The following is an 18,664-nucleotide window of genomic DNA, read 5'->3' as shown; positions in this document are numbered from 1 at the left end:
TGACGTTGGATCCGAGACGTTGGCGTGGATCCGAACGTTATGGTCCAGCGTTGGCGTTGGATCCGGAACGTTGGATCCGAATTGGCGTTGATCCGAGACGTTGGAATCCAGACTTGCGTATCCGAGACGTTGCCGTTGAATCGAGACGCTTGGTTCCGAGACGTGGCCGTTGATCCAGACGTTGGCGTTGGAATCCGAGACGTTGGCGTTGGATCCGAGAAGTGTCGTTGGATCCGAACGTGCATCCGGAGACGTGGCGTATTGGACAACCGAGCGTTGCGTTGATCCGAGCGTTGGCGTTGGACCAAAAGACTTGGGATCCGAGACGGTTGCGCGTTGGATCCGAGACGTGGTGTTGGATCGAGACTTGGATCCGAGACGTTAGCGTGGTCGGATCCGAGACGTTGGATAGCGATGACGTTGGATCCGGAACGTGGATCCGAGACGTCGTTGGATCCGAGACGACGTTGGCGTTGGATCCGAGACGTTGGCTGCCGAGACGTTGTGTGTATCCGAGACGTGGATCCGAGACGTGGCGTTGGATCCGAGACGTTGGATCGAGACGTTGCGTGATCCGAGACTTGCCGAGACGTCGTGACCGGACCTGATCCGACGTTGGATCCGAGACGCCGAGACGTTGGATCCGAGACGCGGACTTGGACCGAACGGTGGATCCGAGACGTGAATCCGAGACGTTGGATCCGAGACGTTGGCGACGGCGTGCGTTGGATCCGACTTGCGTGATAGGACGTTGGCGTTGGATCCGAGACGTTGGCGTTGGATCCGAGATGTTGGATCCGAGACGTTGCGTTTGGAGTCCAAGACGTTGGATCCGAGACGTTGGATCCGAGACGTTGGCGTTGGATCCGAGACGCCGAGACGTTGGATCCGAGACGCCGAGACGGTTGGATCCGAGACGTTGGCGTTAGATCCGAGACGTTGACGTTGGCGTTGGATCCGAGACGTTGGCGTTGGATTCGAGACGTTGGCGTCGGATCCGAGACGTTGTTCGTGCACCAGGAGAGATTGATGATGTTCTATCTGCACTTTTCTAACAGATAACAAACACACTTTAATCTGTCTTTTGATGAGCAGGTCTGCAGTCGATCCCCCCCCAGGGAGGGAAGTTGGAGATAGCCGGAATGGTGGTGGGGCAGTGGGCCGGGAACAAACCACTGCGTGGTAGAGGGGGATTCAACATGCAGGTGGTGTCAGTCGGGGCAGGGAGAGGGTAAGACACTGCTGCTGCTCTCTAAATTAAACTGTCTCTATACTTACTTGAGTCTAATATTACTTTTTACTAATCTCTCCCTCTCTCCCCCGTCTCTCCAGAAGGGGTAAGGACATCCCAGTGAAAGGAGGGCGAGGAGGTAAAAAGGTGACTGCCAACAGAATAAAGGTTTGACATCAGAATAAGGTCAAGCCATAGAATAAGCGGTGTGTCGTCACACTAAATGTAAAGAGACCGTTAGATGTAGTTTTAAATAAGCATTAACTCTTTCTCTCCTTCCCTCCAGACCTCACCCCCTCCCCCCTCCACCAGCCCCCCCAAGTCCTCTGAGGGTGAGGGTCTTAACTCTGGGGGTGTGGCCCAGAAGCTGAACGGCAGCCCTGCAGCCTCCGCTATTGGCCAGCCTTTGGATCTTCCTCCACTGGCCCAGCCAAACCCGTGTGCCTTAGCCAGCAAAGACAACCAATCAGAGGAGGCCCCTTGTTGCCTTGACAGCTGTCCTTCAGACGGAATGTAACGAAGGAGGATTGACTAGGCTTTCCCAGAATGCACCAGGGTGTTCTGAAAGTGCCGTCTGTGTTCCACTGCCTTCCCCTGTCTGTTAGCCTCGCCCACCAACACACCAACCAGGAAGTCAGAGAGGGGGAGGTGCTCTGCTCAATCAGTCGATTTGATTGAGGTGTTCCGCTAGCCTTTCCCCCCCTCTCTCTGCTTCTCCGTGTGATTGGTTTGGCAGAGCAGTAAGCCCAACCCCTTGATTTTGTCATGTTTTATTTTAACGATGAGAGGTTCTTCTCCATGAGTCCATTTTGTCTAAGCCCCGCCTCCGCCCCATAAAGCCCCGCCCCCATGGCTGTTGTAGCCCCAGCACACTGTCTCATGTTGTAATGATCCCTCCCTAGTGTTAAAATTGATTGTGAATTGAAATGGGATGATGTGATCTACACTCCCCTACCGAGGTCCGCACAGTTAGACTTGAACTACAGTGTTTAGTAGTAGTAATAGTGGGTTTACACACACAGTAACATTGACATTAAACACACACTGTTGGCTAGTCTGTTAGTTCCTCGGTYTGGTAGCCATTAGAAGTGTGTAAAAGTTTAGTTGCCCAGCCGTGTTGAGAGACCCCCTGACCACAGATGTAAATTGTTGCCATAGGGACCTCATGGCAAGCGGTGYTCCATGTGAGGTCAGAGAGGAATAGAGAAAGAGGAGGATGACATGGCGTTTGCTAAATCCCCCAATACACCACCGATAATGATCTATTAGCGTTAGACRCGCCTCTAACCTCCCCGCCAGACCCATCTGTATTAGCAACGCTACGTTGTGTTGCTGATCACAACACTACCTGGGGCGGCAAGTAGCCTTTTGGTTAAAGTGTTGGTTTCGGTTACTSGATCGAATCCCAGAGCTGACGAGGTAAAAATCTGTCGTTCTGCCCCTGAACAAGGCAGATCACCCACCGTTCCCCGGTAGGCCGTCATTGTAAATAAGAATTTGTTCTTAATTGACTTGCCTAGTTAAATAAAGGTTACATTTTAAATATAAAATATCACCCTGAGCGTCGGTGTGTTAGCATAGCTTAGCCCCTTCAGTAGCATTTGCACCGCTAATGCGTTAGCATGCTAACGTAGGCCAGATCCTTGAATAACATTAGCACTTACGTTAATATGCTAGCATGCTAATTTAGCCTAGCCCTGCCGTGTTGAGACCCCCTGACCACAGATGTATGTACGCACCTTAACCTGACGCTCCAACGTATGGATGCTCTTACCCCTGTATTATATTACTGCATTACCCCCTATACTCTTATTGTACATCCCAATGGGGAGCACTTACTAATGTTGCATTCATGGTGATTATTAATGACTTGACAGTCTGTCTGAGAGGGTTCCCCTGTGACCTAGGACATTTATTTGACCTCTAGAGATCTACTTTAACATTAGACACCTTTAGAGACTCCTTTGTGCGTTAATATGCCCCTGTTAACAATAGCTGTTTAAATGTGAGCAGAGTGGTCTTCAGAAGAGCCTCACTAGATCCCCTTACAGGTTAAAACCCAGTCAGGACAAACATGGTGCCACGTCAGGGGTTAGAGGTCAGAGTGCTGCCCCTCTGACGTCTAAATGAACCCTATTTCCTACATGGTGCACTACTACTCCTGTTCATCAGAAGCAGTGCATTATGGGGAGGTAGGTTGCCGTTATAGACAAGACCTGATGAAGTCCCAAAGCATAGACCCACACCAGCCCTGTCAGCTGTCTGGCCAATCAGGACAGGCCTGGTAGCACCGCCTCCCCAACCCCGCCTGGTGATTGATTAGCAGTCGCCACGGCGATAGCACAGCGTTCTAAGCTCTTTAACCAACAAGAAGCACTTCCCTCAAACGACCGAGACAATCAGCAGGGGTTTGGGGTGGGAACACTTGAATGTTCTGCCCACAATCTAAAGATCCTAAATAGTTTTATAATTATGATAGAGGACAAAATAAGTATTCCCTTAATAGGTGTGCTCTGAGAGGAATCAGAGTATTGTCTTGTTTTAATGTTAGTAGACGAGGAATCAGAGTATTGTCTTGTTTTAATGGCAGAGCAGTAGGATTGATCTGTCTGTCTCCTGGACATCTGTAGAAATAACATGGACTGAATCAACTCAACCAGCGTAGGGATGTGGATGCTGCCCAAAGGACTCCTAGTCCTTCTACTGCACTACTTCTGTTTATGGCCCGTAGGGCTTTGGTCAAAGTAGTGCACTATATAGGGAATGGGTGCCATTTGGGAGGCACCCTATACGAACCCCTGGCAAGGCAACAGAAGGAGACCATGTCAATGACTTGATGCTCTATCTGATGGTAGGCCTAAGACAATGTTTCCCAAACTCGGACCTGGGGACGCCAAGGGGTTTTTCCCCAGCACGACACAGCTGATTCAAATAATCAAAGCTTGATGCTGAGTTGGTTATTGACTCAGCTGTGTCTTGCTGGGGGCAGAACCAAAAGGTGCATCCGGGGGGGGGGACTGAGTTGGGTCTAAAATCTGTACTGTTTAACTGAAGGAAACCCTGACCAGATGAATTGGCACCCTATTCCTTACATTCTGACTGATCCTCTTCGTTCCTGTGAAGGATTCCACAAGACTGCCTCTGTTGCTGGTCTTCAGCCTTATACTCATAGGGGTTAGGGTTAGAACTACCAAATGAAAGCCAGGGTTTTATTGATGGCTGGTTATTGATATGACTAGCTGAAGCATTTTGATGGCTGGTTATTGATATGACTAGCTGAAGCATATTGATGGCTGGTTATTGATATGACTAGCTGAAGCATTTTGATGGCTGGTTATTGATATGACTAGCTGAAGCATACAGGACATTGTTATGAGTGTTGCTACTGTAGTTGTAGGACAGTAGTAACAGTATTGGACTAAGCTCTACAGGACTGTAGTTAACACACAGACAGAAAGGGTGACATTCTGTCTGCTACATAGCCCCACAAAGCCCAAAGTTGCAAAAGCAAACATAACATCTAAATACACTTCAACCAAAATGATTTTGGAAAGCTGCGGCTCGAGACTCCATGGCGTGCAAGGGTTGTGGAACTGCTTMCAAGCAAATCATCTCTGCCTTCTGATGGTTGTTGTAAAACGAGACTGGAGATTAATCCCACATGAAGTATTGGGAACAACAACAGTTTTTTAATCCAGTCGTCTCAGGGCTATCTAGCAGACAGATTTGAACCCCTAGACTGGCTAGAGCCCCACTGGTCATATAATACCCAGCATGACTAGACGACTACAACTCATACATATATATACATATTCATAGGTTGCACCTCTGTCACTCGGTCGCATCATGCCATTGTTGTGAACGTTCTCAAGCAGGCCTCTATCGGCGGCGCCCTAAAGTTGCGATTTWAAAAAAGTAATTCTGGAAATACAATGACATTGCTAAAGTAGTCAAGTATTTAGTAGGAAACAATTTTGCCAGCGTTATYATGCCGTCAAATTTACTTTGATTGCAATGTTGTCATTAGCTAGCAAAGTTTGTCAAAAACCTAATAAAAAAATGGCCTCACCTCAATCTTAGCTAGCTTTCTAGCTAGCATTACACCGCATCTAAAGTCAATCTGGTGGTCTCCCCTCAATCTTAGCTAGCTAGTTTCTTACGGCTGCRAACCCGTTAACGGGATCGATATGACAACAGCCAGTGAAAGTGCAGGGCGCCAAATTCAAACAACAGAAATCTCATAACTAAAATTCCTCAAACGTATCTTGTACCATTTTAAAGGTAATCTTGTTGTTAATCCCACAACAGTGTCCRGTTTCAAAAAGGCTTTACAGCGAAAGCACCACAAACGATTATGTTAGGTCACCGCCAAGTCACAGAAAAAAACAGCCATTTTTCCAGCCAAAGATAGGAGTCACAAAAAGCAGAAATAGAGATAAAATGAATCACTAACCTTTGATGATCTTCATCAGATGACACTCRTATGACTTCATGTTACACAATACATGTATGTTTTGTTCGGTAAAGTTCATATTTATATAAAAAAATCTCAGTATACATTGTCTGTACGTTCAGTAGTTCCTAAAACATCCGGTGATTTTGCAGAGCCACATCAATTTCCAGAAATACTCATAATAAATGTTGATCAAAGATACAAGTGTTATACATGGAATTTTAGATCCACTTCTCCTTAATGCAACCGCTTTTTTTTCTTAAGCTTTACGGAAAAAGCWAAAATAATCTGAGGTCGGCGCTCAGAGCCCAAACAAGCTAAAAKATATTAGCCATATTGTGCAGTCAACAGAAGTCAGAAATAACATTATAAACATTCACTTACCTTTGATGATCTTCATCAGAATGCCCTCCCAGGAATCACAGTTCCACAATAAATGTTTGTTTTGTTCGATAATGTCCATCATTTGTCCAAATAGCTACTTTTGTTAGCGCGTTTTGTAAACAAATCCAAAGTCACGAAGCGCTTTCACTAGGAGCAGACGAAATGTCAAAAAGTTCCGTTACACTCTGTAGAAACATGTCAAACGATGTATAGAATCCATCTTTAGGATGTTTTTAACATAAATCTTCAATAATGTTCCAACCGGAGAATTCCTTTGTCTGTAGAAATGCAAATGGAACAGAGCTCGCTCTCACGTGAACGAGCGTCACGAGCTCAAAGCATTCTGCCAGACCTCTGACTCATTCCCCTCTCATTCGGCCCTACTTCACAGTAGAAGCCTCAAACAAGTTTCTGAAGACGGTTGACATCTAGTGGAAGCCTTAGGAAGTGCAACAAGAACAATATCCCACTATCTTCAATAGGGGCTAAGTTGAAAATCGACCAACCTCAGATTTCCCACTTCCTGGTTGGATTTTTTCTTGGGTTTTTGCCTGCCATATGTGTTCTGTTATACTCAGACATCATTCAAACAGTTTTAGAAACTTCAGAGTGTTTTCTATCCAAATCTACTAATAATATGCATATATTAGCAACTGGGACTGAGGAGCAGGCAGTTTACTCTGGGCACCTCTGGGCACCTTTTCATCCAAGCTACTCCAATTACTGCCCCCAGCCATAAGAAGCTAGCTAACGTTACACTGCATCTAAAGTCAATCTGATGCCGCTCACCTCAATCTTGGATAGCTAGCTAACACATTGCATTTAAAGTCAATCTAGTGGCTCACCAAAATCGATAGCTAGCTAATGATATACTGTTATCTAAAGTCAATCTGGCGACATCAAAAGGTTTCCTACTAATTATCTGCCTCCTTCTGAATGTCATTGTATTTCCAAGCCACTGTAATGCACTTTTGATGAAATCTTCACCAGCGCTCATTGACGATGCATTGAGTAGAATGCTCAGTCGTGCATCAGTTCAAAATGAACGTTCTGAAACAATAATTGTGAGAACTTGCAACCCATGAAAATTGCTTTAACTTCACGTGACATTACTTGTAGCTCAATAAGATGATGGGACACTTGCAGTCATGGACTATTTCTGTTCAGCCAGGAGGAGGAGTGGCCTACTTAAGTCACTCCCTAGCTGGCAAGATTACGCACATCCCTGTCGACTCACTCGTAAGATACTTACTCACACAACAGTAGTTGTTGTAAAGCAGAGAGACTTGGTAACTCTCGTCAGTTACTGCTGTGGTTAAAGCGAATGAGAGACTTGGTAACACTCTACTGTTGTACCGAGCTGCAGTCTGACACACACAAGCCCTCTTGACTCACTCGAAGAATACCCGCGGGCGCCACACACACACACACACACCACACACACACACACACACACACCCAACACATTTATGTCCACACCCTGAGTTAGACACTAGCTAGTATGGATAAAGTCACAACATAATTACTCTCCCATTTTATCCGTGTCTGATTTAGTTGTATTAGATTTTTATTGATCAGTGATTTTATTTGCTTATTTTTAATATTCCTCTATATACCAACATCCCTCTCTCTTCACCCCCCCTCGCTCTTCAACCCCACCTCTCTTCAAACCCCCCCCCCTCGCTCTTCACCCCACCTCTCTTCAACCCCCCCTCGCTCTTCAAAACCCACCTCTTCTTTCACCCCTCGCCTTCAACCCCACCTCTCTCTTCACCCCGTCTTCACTGTCTCGCTCTTCTTCCTCCCTCTGTTCCCCTCATAGGTAGTTCGCTTAAGCAGCCCATTTAGAGTAGTCTTTTCACCCTTTCACACAGTGACTGATCACACACACAGTCTGTGATACACAACACACATCCTGTCTGATACACCACAACGTCTGTCTGATTACACCAACACACAGTCTGTCTGATACACCACCACAGTCTGACTGATCACAACACACAGTACTGTCTATACACCAACCAACACAGTCTGTCTCTTTGTTACACCAACACACCAGTCTGCTGATACCACCAAACACACCAGTCTGTTGTCGTGTCTGTTTGTCTGGTTCTGGATCACGTCTGATGTTGTGTCTCTGTGTCAGTGTGCATGGGTCGTCTGTTGTTTGTTTGTTGGTCTGACCCTGTCTTCGTCTGTCCTGATCTGGTCTGCTGATCTTTGTCTGATCTGCTCCACACACGTCTGTCTGATACACCAACACACAGTCTGTTTATACACCAACACACAGTCTGTCTGATACACCAACAACCCCACAGTCTGCTGATACACCACAACACAGTCTGTCTGATACACCAACCCCACAGTCTGTCGTGATACACCAACACACAGTCTGTCTGATACACCAACACACAGTCTGTCGTCTGATACACCAACACACAGTCTGTCTGATACACCAACACACCCAGTCTGTCTGATACACCAACACACAGTCTGTCTGATACACCAACACACAGTCTGTCTGATACACCAACACACGTCTGTCTGATACACCAACACACAGTCTGTCTGATACACCAACACACAGTGTCTGATACACCAACACACAGTCTGTCTGATACACCAACACACAGCTGTCTGATACACCAACACACAGTCTGTCTGATCACCAACACACAGTCTGTCGATACCACCAACACACACGTCTGATACACCAACACACAGTCTGTCTGATACACCAACACACAGTCTGTCTGATACACCCAACCACACGTCTGTCTGATACAACCAACACACAGTCTGTCTTTAAAACCAACACACAGTTCGTCTGATACACCAAAACACAGTCTGTCTGATACCCATCACACAGTCTGTCGATACACCAACACATTCAGTCTGATACACCAAAACACACAGTCTATACACCACAACACCAGTCTGGATACACAACACACAGTCTGATAACCAACAAAAACACACACAGTCTGATACACCAACACACATCTGATTACCACCAACCACACAGTCTGATTACACCAACACACCACAGGTTCTGATACACCCAACACACAGTCTGATACACCAACACACAGTCTGTCTGATGGAATGGGGGTATCACTGTATCAGTCCTTATGTTTCTTGATCAGCCCTTATCTGTTTCCTCTAGGACCATTTCTATTGGCTGTTTTCTGACCCCGCCCCTAACCACCCACACTAACAGTAGAGGCTATATTATTATTGATTATCAGTTTCTCTTTGTAAACTATGTTATTATTGATTATCAGTTTCTCTTTGTAAACTAGCCAGAGTGTGCAACAAAAAAAGTCGACAACAAAAAAATCTGTTTTATTCAATTGTGCTTAAATTTGTTTCTTACTCTTTTTAATGTCTTCTAACCTTCTATCTATCAAAGCAACCATTAGTTCTGAGAGGCTTTAGCCAGACATAGAGATTTATATTGGAACCATTTACCATGATCCTTCTTGGTATTTGATATGCCATAAATCATTTTAAAGATCACCTTGTCGTTGTTAACTATGTCAGTTAAATATCGCCCTAAAGCTTTTTAAATGATCATCGTTTCTGCACTACGTCCGTATATTCTCGTATTATTAACGTCCCTTATAAAGATTTCATGGTCGACTCAAGTGAAGCTGAACTTTGCACCGAGTTGGAAGTCCCCCAGAAAAAACAATGGCCTATCATGAGAGCGATTCTATGATGACATCACGGCACGTGTGATTGGTTTGCCCCTATAGAGTTTTGTGATGAGTAGAACAGAGCAGTATTGGTGACTGTAGGACTGTGTTATAAGGTTTCAGTACATGTATGGCTACACTGCCTGAGTGGTCCAGACTAGATAGGCTTACAGGTAATAAAGACAGCTGATTGCATTCCAAATTTCACTCCATTCCTTATAATAGTGCACTACTTTTGACCTTGTGGTGCAGGGAGGTTTCTGTTATGTTTAATTTCTGAGACCCTGTGGTCCTGGTCATGAGTAGTGTACTAGATAGGGAATAGGATGCTATTTGGGATGCAGCTCGGGAGGAGATGGAGTGAGCGGTCAGTTCAGGTCACATGATGATGATATGACATCATACAGGTGTCAGTCTGTGAGTGTCTGTACCAACGCCTTCTGAAGCAACTGTAACGCATGTAATACATCAACTGTAAACCAGCAGTAATGTGTACTATATCATGTACTGTAAGCCCCCCACCTCAAAACAACAACAGTGCAGTAAAGGGTTCATCTTCATCACTACTATTATTGCTGTTATAATTATGATCGGTATAATTTGTCATCGTTAGCTAAATGGAAGCACCAGAATGTTGTGGAGAGAGCCCTTTTATATTCGTCTGGCTGTGGAGGAAGTGATGTCACAAAGGAGGACTGGAACAGGAGGAGAGGCTTGATGATGTAAAGATGGCGGTCGTGTTTGTACGGTTGAGAAACGACTTACAGTGCTGAAATAAAATTTATTCTTTTAGTAAAAAAAAGTACTACTGTCTGTCTTTTTGTGACCAGGAAGTAAGAATGCTGTGGGATCGCTCAATATGCAATCACACTGCAACAAGCCACACCTTCAGCTTTCCTGTGGTCAGATTATTCTAATGGTGTTAGGTACTGTGAATAATAAGAAACTAACAAATTATCCCAAACTACACTGCTCATTTTCCAAGCAGCCACAGTGCAGTTGAATCAGATGTGCAGCATTACCCACTGCAAATTGGTCACATCGAACGAGCCCACAAACTGCCTGTGGGGAAACACGGAATCTCACACCGCCTTTCAACAGCACCCAGAGCTCCATTGCAGATCACTGATGGCATTCTGAGTCTTTTCGCTGAGCTGGTTGGTTCAAAATGCTTAAAAATTGACCTTGAACTATGAAAAAATGGAAAATTACCAATGTATTGCGAGTTCAAATGTTTACCTGGCCATATTAGATGCCCTGCAAAAAACATGTTTTTTTTTATGCACGCAATAAATCAGCGTAGACCAGATTAATGCGCTCTCCCGACTGAATTGTTTCTGAAGTGATGATTCACCCTCTAGATAATTATTTTGTAATTTATCTGCAGAAAAACGGTTTGATCTCAAAAAGCAGCAGTATGCAAATCAGGGAGCCAGATGAACGGCTCTTTCACCGACGCGATTCGGTTCCCGACATTCACCAAAAAAAATCGTTTCAAAATTAGCTGTTCGTTCGCGAACGACCCATCACTAATGCAGATGGCATGAAAACAGACCAACAGGGAAGGGAAGCGGATCAGGGTTAGGGGCAGGTCCAGCTCTACCCCATGGCCTCTCATCCAAAGTGTATAGAATTTTAGCCTGACCGAGGGATTGGTCTGGTGGTCGGGAATAAAACAGGAAATAACCAGCCAGACCACTGGGACTTGATTTAGCTGGTGTTACCGATGCTGTACTGCACCGTTGTAACTCTGAAGTGGCATTGTTTAAAGTGGCCAGTGATACATTTATTACATCCATTTTTCCATTATTAAAGTGGCTGGAGTTGAACCAGTATGTTTTCTCATATGTTATGTTTTCATATGTTTTTCTCGAGATCGTCAGATTCTTTTTTGGGGGCAGACAGTTGAACACCCACATTTCCCCCCTTCACCTGTGGGCGTGTCAGTTTAACAGTTGCTGCTGTGGTGGGTCTCTCACTGCCGGGATTGGCATAGCGTTCCCCCTGTTTTGGACAATTTGACTTCCAGTGATCTGGAGAAAGGCACCAGAGGCRYAGGTTCTCATGTCTACAGTGCATCACAGTGGAGTGATCTGTTGAGCCACAAACCCTGCATTCCCTACGCCTGAAGGGCTGGGCGGGGAAAGATGGCGCCTTGGCCTGTGTCTGTGAAACCATAACGGGTGGTGTGCCCTTCTCTAAGGTACGTTCAAGCAGGTGAATGAGTCTCTCGATACTTGCACTCTGTCCATCTTGTTTGGCGCTTGATGTGAGGGAAGTGTCACTGCACGCACCAGCATTGGCCCCACCTTCAAACGGCGTTATCTGGGGATGTTCTGTTACTTGCTTTGAGGATACAGCGGTAGATTGACACCTGCGGTAGAAATGGCCTTCCTGCGGCGTTCATGTTCATAGATTCTCTCCTGTACTTCACTCGCAGTCCATTTCTCAGCAGACTTGTATTGGAATACTGCTGCCAGTTTGGGGTCAGGGCAGTATGTTACAAACATCATGACGACATCTGAGTTGGAGCTGTCAATCTTCTTACCTTGTCTCTTAAGGCCCTCGTCAGCGACATCTACGGCCTTGTTCAATCGAACCCAATACTCCATAACAGTCTCTCCGGGTACAGGTTTAGTATTGTAAAAATCAGACAAAGGCATGCATGAATAGGTCAATTCGCTGAAATTCTGTTTCAGAATGTCAAATACAATCTCTGGCTTCTCTGTAGGATCGACAGTTGTCTCATTGCGTAAATGTATCTTTACCATGTCTCTTGCTTTGTCAGATAATCGTCTAATCATCTCATGTGATTGTTCCCCAACAGGACATCCCTTCCTCCTCAAGTATATTCTCATCAGGCTTCCTCCCATTCATGAATGGAGCATTTGTCTGTACCATCTCCTCTATATGTAGGAGGTTCCTTACTGTCTGTACCATCTCCTCTATATGTAGGAGGTTCCTACTGTCTGTACATCTCTCTCTATATGTAGGAGGTTCCTTACTGTCTGTACCATCTCCTCTATATGTAGGAGGTTCCTTACTGTCTGTACCATCTCCTCTATATGTAGGAGGTTCCTTACTGTCTGTACCATCTCCTCTATATGTAGGAGGTTCCTTACTGTCTGATTGCATGATGAACTTAATTTGACTGAGTTCTACATATCCTACTGACTCTGAATGATCACTTATCTTCTCTGTACTTACTGGTGGCTCATAAGTACTGGACCTGCCCCTCTGTAGTTCTTCCCTAATGGAGCTCCCTATTTCCCGGGCTAGCTGAGTGACCAGCTCACCTAGACCATCTACAGGGGCGTTTGGATTAACACTAGATGAAGGGCTTTCATCAGAATTTGTAGTGGAGCAAAACATGGGGGAACCTCCTGCACCTACACGGTTTACAGGGGTTTGATCAGAGTATGAGAAAAACCTCCCCCTCCCAGCAGTGAATTTGGTTTCATCACCATTATAAGATGTCATATCACTAAACCACTAATGTTACGTTAAAATGTCTGCTCATAAACAGCACTCTCAATACATCGTTTAAAGAAAACAAATAAGAAACAGTAAAGAAAATAGACTGCAGTTCCGCTTTTTGCCACAAGGCGGCAAGAGTACCTCAATGATGTAAACCGTCTCAAGGGCAGCAGCGCCGCGCTGACGTCGATCAACGATGAATCCGGGTCACGGCACCAATGTAACCGGTGCTGTACTGCACCGCTGTAGCTCTGCGTTGTGTGTGGTTGATTGAGACTATAKACGTGGACTTTGGAGATCAGGTTGTTTTAATGAATCAGAATTCACTCTGCATCCTGCATCTAAAATAAAACATTTGTAGAGCACATATGTTCTGCGAAACGTCGCCTCTTTCTACAATAGACGCACAATACAAGGGACTGGGATCATTCGAGAAGCTAGGCATCGTTCACACATACAATTTTTTTATTTTTTTTATTTTACCAAGTCAGTTAACCTCACCAGGGTATGTGGGACAGTAGCGTCCCACCTCATCAACAGCCAGTGAAACTGCAGAGCGCCAAATTAAAACAACAGAAATCCCATAATTTAAATTCCTCAAACATACAAGTATTTTACACCATTTTAAAGATACACTTGTTGTAAATCCAGCCAAAGTGTCCGATTTCAAAAAGGTTTTACGACGAAAGCACACCAAACGATTAGAATCCCTCCACGGCCTCATAGGATCAAATTATGATAAGGATGTGGACATACTCGGTATACATATCCCGAAAGAAAGATATTTGATACACTGCCGATTTTGCAGGTTTTCCTACTTACAAAGCATGTAGAAGTCTGTAATTTTTATCATAGGTACACTTCAACTGTGAGAGACGGAATCTAAAACAAAAATCCAGAAAATCACATTGTATGATTTTTAAGTAATTAATTTGCATTTTATTGCTCCTTTGTCTTGCATCCCTCAATGTGAGCAAGACAAAGGAGCTGATCGTGGATTATAGGAAAAGGAGGACCGACCAGGCCACCATTAACATCGACGGGACTGTAGTGGAGCTGGTCGAGAGTTTCAAGTTCCTTGGTGTCCACATCACCAACAAACTATCATGGTCCAAACACACCAAGACAGTTGTGAAGAGGGCATGACAACACCTTTTCCCCCCAGGAGACTGAAAGAATTTGGCATGGGTCCCCAGATCGCCAAAAGGTTCTACAGCTGCACCATCGAGAGCATCCTGACCGGTTGCATCACCGCCTGGCATGGCAACTGCTCGGCATCTAACTGTAAGGTGCTACAGAGGGTAATGCGTACGGCCCAGTACATCACTGGGGCAAAGCTTCCTGACATCCAGGACCTATATACTAGGCTGTCAGAAGAAGGCCCGAAAAATGTTCAAAAGACTCCAGTCACCCAAGTCATAGACTGTTCTCTCTGCTACCGCACTGTAAGCGGTACCGGAGCGCCAAGTTTAGGACCAAAAATGCTCCTTAACAGCTTCTACCCCAAAGAAAGAGAAATACAGTAGACGGCATGTGTCGAAAGTGATTGATGACCTATTTTATGTGTCACGTGGTTATGCGCATTTATGTACATCCTGTCCGGATGTTCTCACGCTACGTACATCTGTCCCGATGTTCTCACGCTACGTACATCCTGTCCCGATGTTCTCACGCTATCGAGTGAGTGCTTATGTAACCTGATAGTGCAGTTGTTTTGGGTAAAACATGTGTTTGCCATAAAGCTGTCCTGGTTAATGTAGTGACCTTGTGGAACGTGGAATGTGTTTTGAACATTTGAAAGAGTTGGGAAATGTTGTAGTGAACTTATGGATCTGCTGTTTGGGGAGCCTGTATTTGAAACAGTCATTTCTGGGGTAGGAATGCTCAGTATAAGTAAGAGCTGTGAACACTATGAGTGACAAGAAACCTCAAGAGAGATAAACTACATAAAACATGGCTTCTAGACCAATTGTCGGTGTATTGTGTCCTTCGTGTCATGATCACAAATGACAAAACCATCGATGCCATTCTTTTGTGATGCCCAACTGATTTTGTGTCTGTCTTTAGCTTTGAGGTGGGGAGATATTTAAAGTTCTTGAACATGACTGAAACAAGTGGATAAATTTTTCGTAGGGATACAATCTTCCTGGAACATTTACAGCGATGGGCACTTTCTCCTCAAGACAGATTGGGCCTAAGGCAAGAAGGTTTGATCTATCATAGGAAAAGAAAACATCAGCTCAAACCTGGAGGTGGCTTGGAGATCAATCGTGGGGGAAGAGACAGGTGTCTGAAACCGGTCACGTCTTGACGAAGGGGGATTTAGAGACTGGAGGGGTAAGGAGACAGCCGTCTGAACCGGTCACGTGTCTTGACGAAGGGGATAGAGGACGGATCGGGTGTTGGAGAGAAGAACATGTTCTGAACCGGGTCACGTCCGCTTGAACGAAGGGGATTTATGAGACGGATGGGGTGTTGGAAGAACAGTGTCTGAACAGGTCACGTCTTGACGAAGGGGATTTAAAGAGACGGATCGGGGTGTTGGGAAGAGAAGTGTCTGAACCGGTCACGTCTTGACGAAGGGGATTTAGAGACGGGAGTGGGGTGTTGGAAGAGACAGTGTCTGAACCGGTCACGCTTTGACGAAGGGGATTTAGAGACGGATGGGTGTTGGAAGAGGACAGTGTCTGAACCGGTCACGTCTTGACGAAGGGGATTGAGACGGATCGGGTGTTGTTGGAAGAGACAGTGTCTGAACCGGTCACGCTTTGACGAAGGGGATTTAGAGACGGATGGGGGCGATTGGTTGTACAATTGATCCTTCACAAGGCCCTTTTCCTAAGAAGGAATTAAATATAATTACATATAAACATGAATATGGTAGTATGTTTCAATATAGCGTGTATATGTATGCATTTCAGCACTAAGATTTTAAAAATGTAATTTACATTGAATTAAATATCAGGCCTCTCTTCTCTCTTTCCCTCAAAGGTTGTGGTGTGTGTGTGTGTGTGTGTGTGTGTGTGTGTGTGTGTGTGTGTGTTTGTGTGTGTGTGTGTGTGTGTGTGTGTGTGTGTGTGTGTGTGTGTTGTGTGTGGTCGTTGTGTGTGTGTGTGTGTGTGTGTGTGTGTGTGTGTGTGTGTTGTTGGAAGGTCTTTGAAACAACTTTCTGAAAACAGTTCCGGGGTGTTCCTGTGAGGCGCCCTCGCAGAGGAGCTCATGACCTCTGTCTCCCCCCTCGGGGGTGTGACAGCGTTCATGAGATCCATCAAAGAAGAGAAAATGTCTGACGTGCTCACAGCATGACGATGTGGATTTACAATAGCCCCTTCATAAGGCCCCTTTTCTCTAAGTAAGGAATTAGAGAATAATTACATATAACAGGCTCTCTCTGTCTCTGTCCCTCAAAGGGGGTGTGTGTGTGTGTGTGTGTGTGTGTGTGTGTGTGTGTGTGTGTGAGCATGTGGGTGTGGAAGGTCCTGTGGCGTCCGAGGATCTTATGACATCTGAACTTCCAAAAGACTTCTCAGCATATCCATATATAGGGTCAGCAACAACAACAAAAAAATGTCAGAAAACAGTTTTTATGTGTTCTCGTGAGGTCTCCTGGGGTGGCTGTCTCAATCAATCCTACCATCCTCTTTTTGAAAGGGTAATTGTACTCTTTAAGATGGGCCCTATACTTACTTCTCTAGGATAGGGGGCAGCAAATTCACTATTGGATAAATAGCGTGCCCAATTTCAACTTCCTTCTACTCATCCCCAGAATATAAGATATGCATATTATTAGTAGATTTGGATAGAAAACACTCTGAAGTTTCTAACTGTTTGAATCATGTCTGTAAGTATAACAGAACTTATGTAGCAGRCAAAACCCCGAGGACTAACCATWATTTTTTTTTTCTTTTTGAGGTCACTGTCTGTTCAATGAGTTTTCATTGGAATACTGGATTTCTAATCACCCTGTTTTCAGTACCTACCGCTTCCACTGGATGTCAGCACTCTTTGGAAATAGGTTGAGGTTATTCCTTTGTGCAATGAAGAAGTGAGCCCACCTGGAAACAGTGTAACGTCATGTGTACTGTTTGAGAGTTGCGCAAAACTAGAAAAGTAGCGTTAGTTTGTTGATCTCCTGTATTGAAAACAGATAGACCCGTCTTCAATTTGATCGATTATTAACGTTTACAAATACCTTAAGTTGTATTACAAAAGTAGTTTGAAATGTTTTGGCAAAGTTTAGAGGTAATTTTTGAGATATTTTGTAGTGACGTTGCGCAAATTGGAAGCTGTTTTTTTCTGGATCAACCGCGCCAAATAAATGGACATTTTGGATATATATGGACGGAATTAATCGAACAAAAGGACCATTTGTGATGTTTATGGGACATATTGGAGTGTCAACAAAAAAAGAATTTCGTCAAGGTAAGGCCCATGTTTATAATTTTAATTTCTGCGTTTTGTGTCCGTGCTCCAGTGTTGAAATATGCTACACTCTCTTGTTTTACCTTTTGTGCTAATCCATCAAGATAATAGCATCTTATGCTTTCGCCGAAAAGCCTTTTGAAATCTGACATGGTGGCTGGTTCAGAACGAGTGTAGCTTTAATTGGTATCTTACATGTGTGATTTAAATGAAACGTTTGATTTTATATCATTTTTTTGAATTTGGGCGCTCTACATTTTCCCTGGCTTTGGCGAGTGGACGGTAGCGTCCCAACTATCCTAGTGAAGTTAAACAGTCCATCTTTAACCCACATTTTTTTTTTTTTTTTTTTTTTTTTTTTTTTTTGTTTTTTTTTTTAAATAACTCTTTTAATGCAGGCAGGGCTAAATCGGGGCACCATCAGAGTGTTTCTTGTATAACCAGCCATCACACTACATGGTATGGATTTTAAAATAGAAGACACCAGTAACATGTCAGAATATAGTTTAAAAAAAATGATTCATTTATGAGTTTGCATCCCCAATGATGACACTTTAAATACATCACAGAAGACTGAATGTAACAAAACGCCCTAAGGTGTTTATTGCAAAACTGTACACTGAGATGCTGCAGTTGATTATATTCCCCTCGCGGTGATTCCCCAACATCTTGTCAACACCCGGACCCAAAATGGAGCAGATACAGTTGAAAGGTACATACACCTTAGGCACAATAAATTTAAACGCAGTTTTTCACAATTTCTGACATTTAATCCTAGTAAGAATTCCCTGTCTTAGGTCAGTTAGGATCACACTTTACTTTAATATGAAATGTCAGAATAATAGTAGAAAAAAGATTTATTTCAGCTTTAATTTCTTTCATCACATTCCCAGTGGGTCAGACGTTTACATACACTCAATTAGTATTTGGGTAGCATTGCTTTAAATTGTTTAACTTGGGTCAAACGTTTCGGGTAGCCTTCCACAAGCTTCCCACAAT

The 18,664-nt window shown here is 44.4% G+C and overlaps 1 protein-coding gene and 1 long non-coding RNA gene across 3 annotated transcripts; one reads left to right on the top strand and one right to left on the bottom strand.

The window, feature by feature from the left end:
* The first annotated feature begins 1,032 nt into the window (after positions 1 to 1,032).
* On the top strand, positions 1,033 to 7,756 carry LOC112074134 (constitutive coactivator of PPAR-gamma-like protein 2). Of its 2 annotated transcripts, none has more exons than XM_024141366.2 (3): positions 1,033 to 1,231; positions 1,333 to 1,399; positions 1,518 to 7,756. In XM_024141366.2, the coding sequence occupies exons 1-3, from the start codon at positions 1,143 to 1,145 to the stop codon at positions 1,746 to 1,748; spliced, it is 387 nt and encodes a 128-aa protein (XP_023997134.2). In that variant the 5' UTR covers positions 1,033 to 1,142; the 3' UTR covers positions 1,749 to 7,756. The 2 variants fall into 2 exon arrangements, with proteins under 2 accessions (XP_023997134.2, XP_070296502.1); XM_070440401.1 differs by having other exon boundaries at positions 1,038 to 1,231; positions 1,333 to 1,378.
* An 849-nt stretch (positions 7,757 to 8,605) lies between these two features.
* On the bottom strand, positions 8,606 to 10,503 carry LOC139025324 (uncharacterized). The gene is made up of 3 exons (XR_011476898.1): positions 9,139 to 10,503; positions 8,772 to 8,842; positions 8,606 to 8,658 (listed from the first exon to the last, which is right to left on the bottom strand). It is a non-coding gene; the product is annotated as an uncharacterized lncRNA (long non-coding RNA).
* Positions 10,504 to 18,664: the final 8,161 nt, after the last annotated feature.

Source organism: Salvelinus sp. IW2-2015, unplaced genomic scaffold (genome assembly GCF_002910315.2).
Source record: "Salvelinus sp. IW2-2015 unplaced genomic scaffold, ASM291031v2 Un_scaffold2508, whole genome shotgun sequence".
NCBI classification, from domain to species: Eukaryota; Metazoa; Chordata; class Actinopteri; order Salmoniformes; family Salmonidae; genus Salvelinus; species Salvelinus sp. IW2-2015.
This window is presented reverse-complemented; position numbering and strand designations above follow the sequence as displayed.

Excerpts from the sequence above, each read along its gene's own strand:
- LOC112074134 (XM_024141366.2), top strand. The coding sequence starts at position 1,143 with ATGGTGGTGGGGCAGTGGGCCGGGAACAAACCACTGCGTGGTAGAGGG. Across the intron at positions 1,232-1,332 it reads TCAGTCGGGGCAGGGAGAGG|AAGGGGTAAGGACATCCCAG; the intron begins GTAAGACACTGC and ends CCGTCTCTCCAG. Across the intron at positions 1,400-1,517 it reads TGACTGCCAACAGAATAAAG|ACCTCACCCCCTCCCCCCTC; the intron begins GTTTGACATCAG and ends CCTTCCCTCCAG.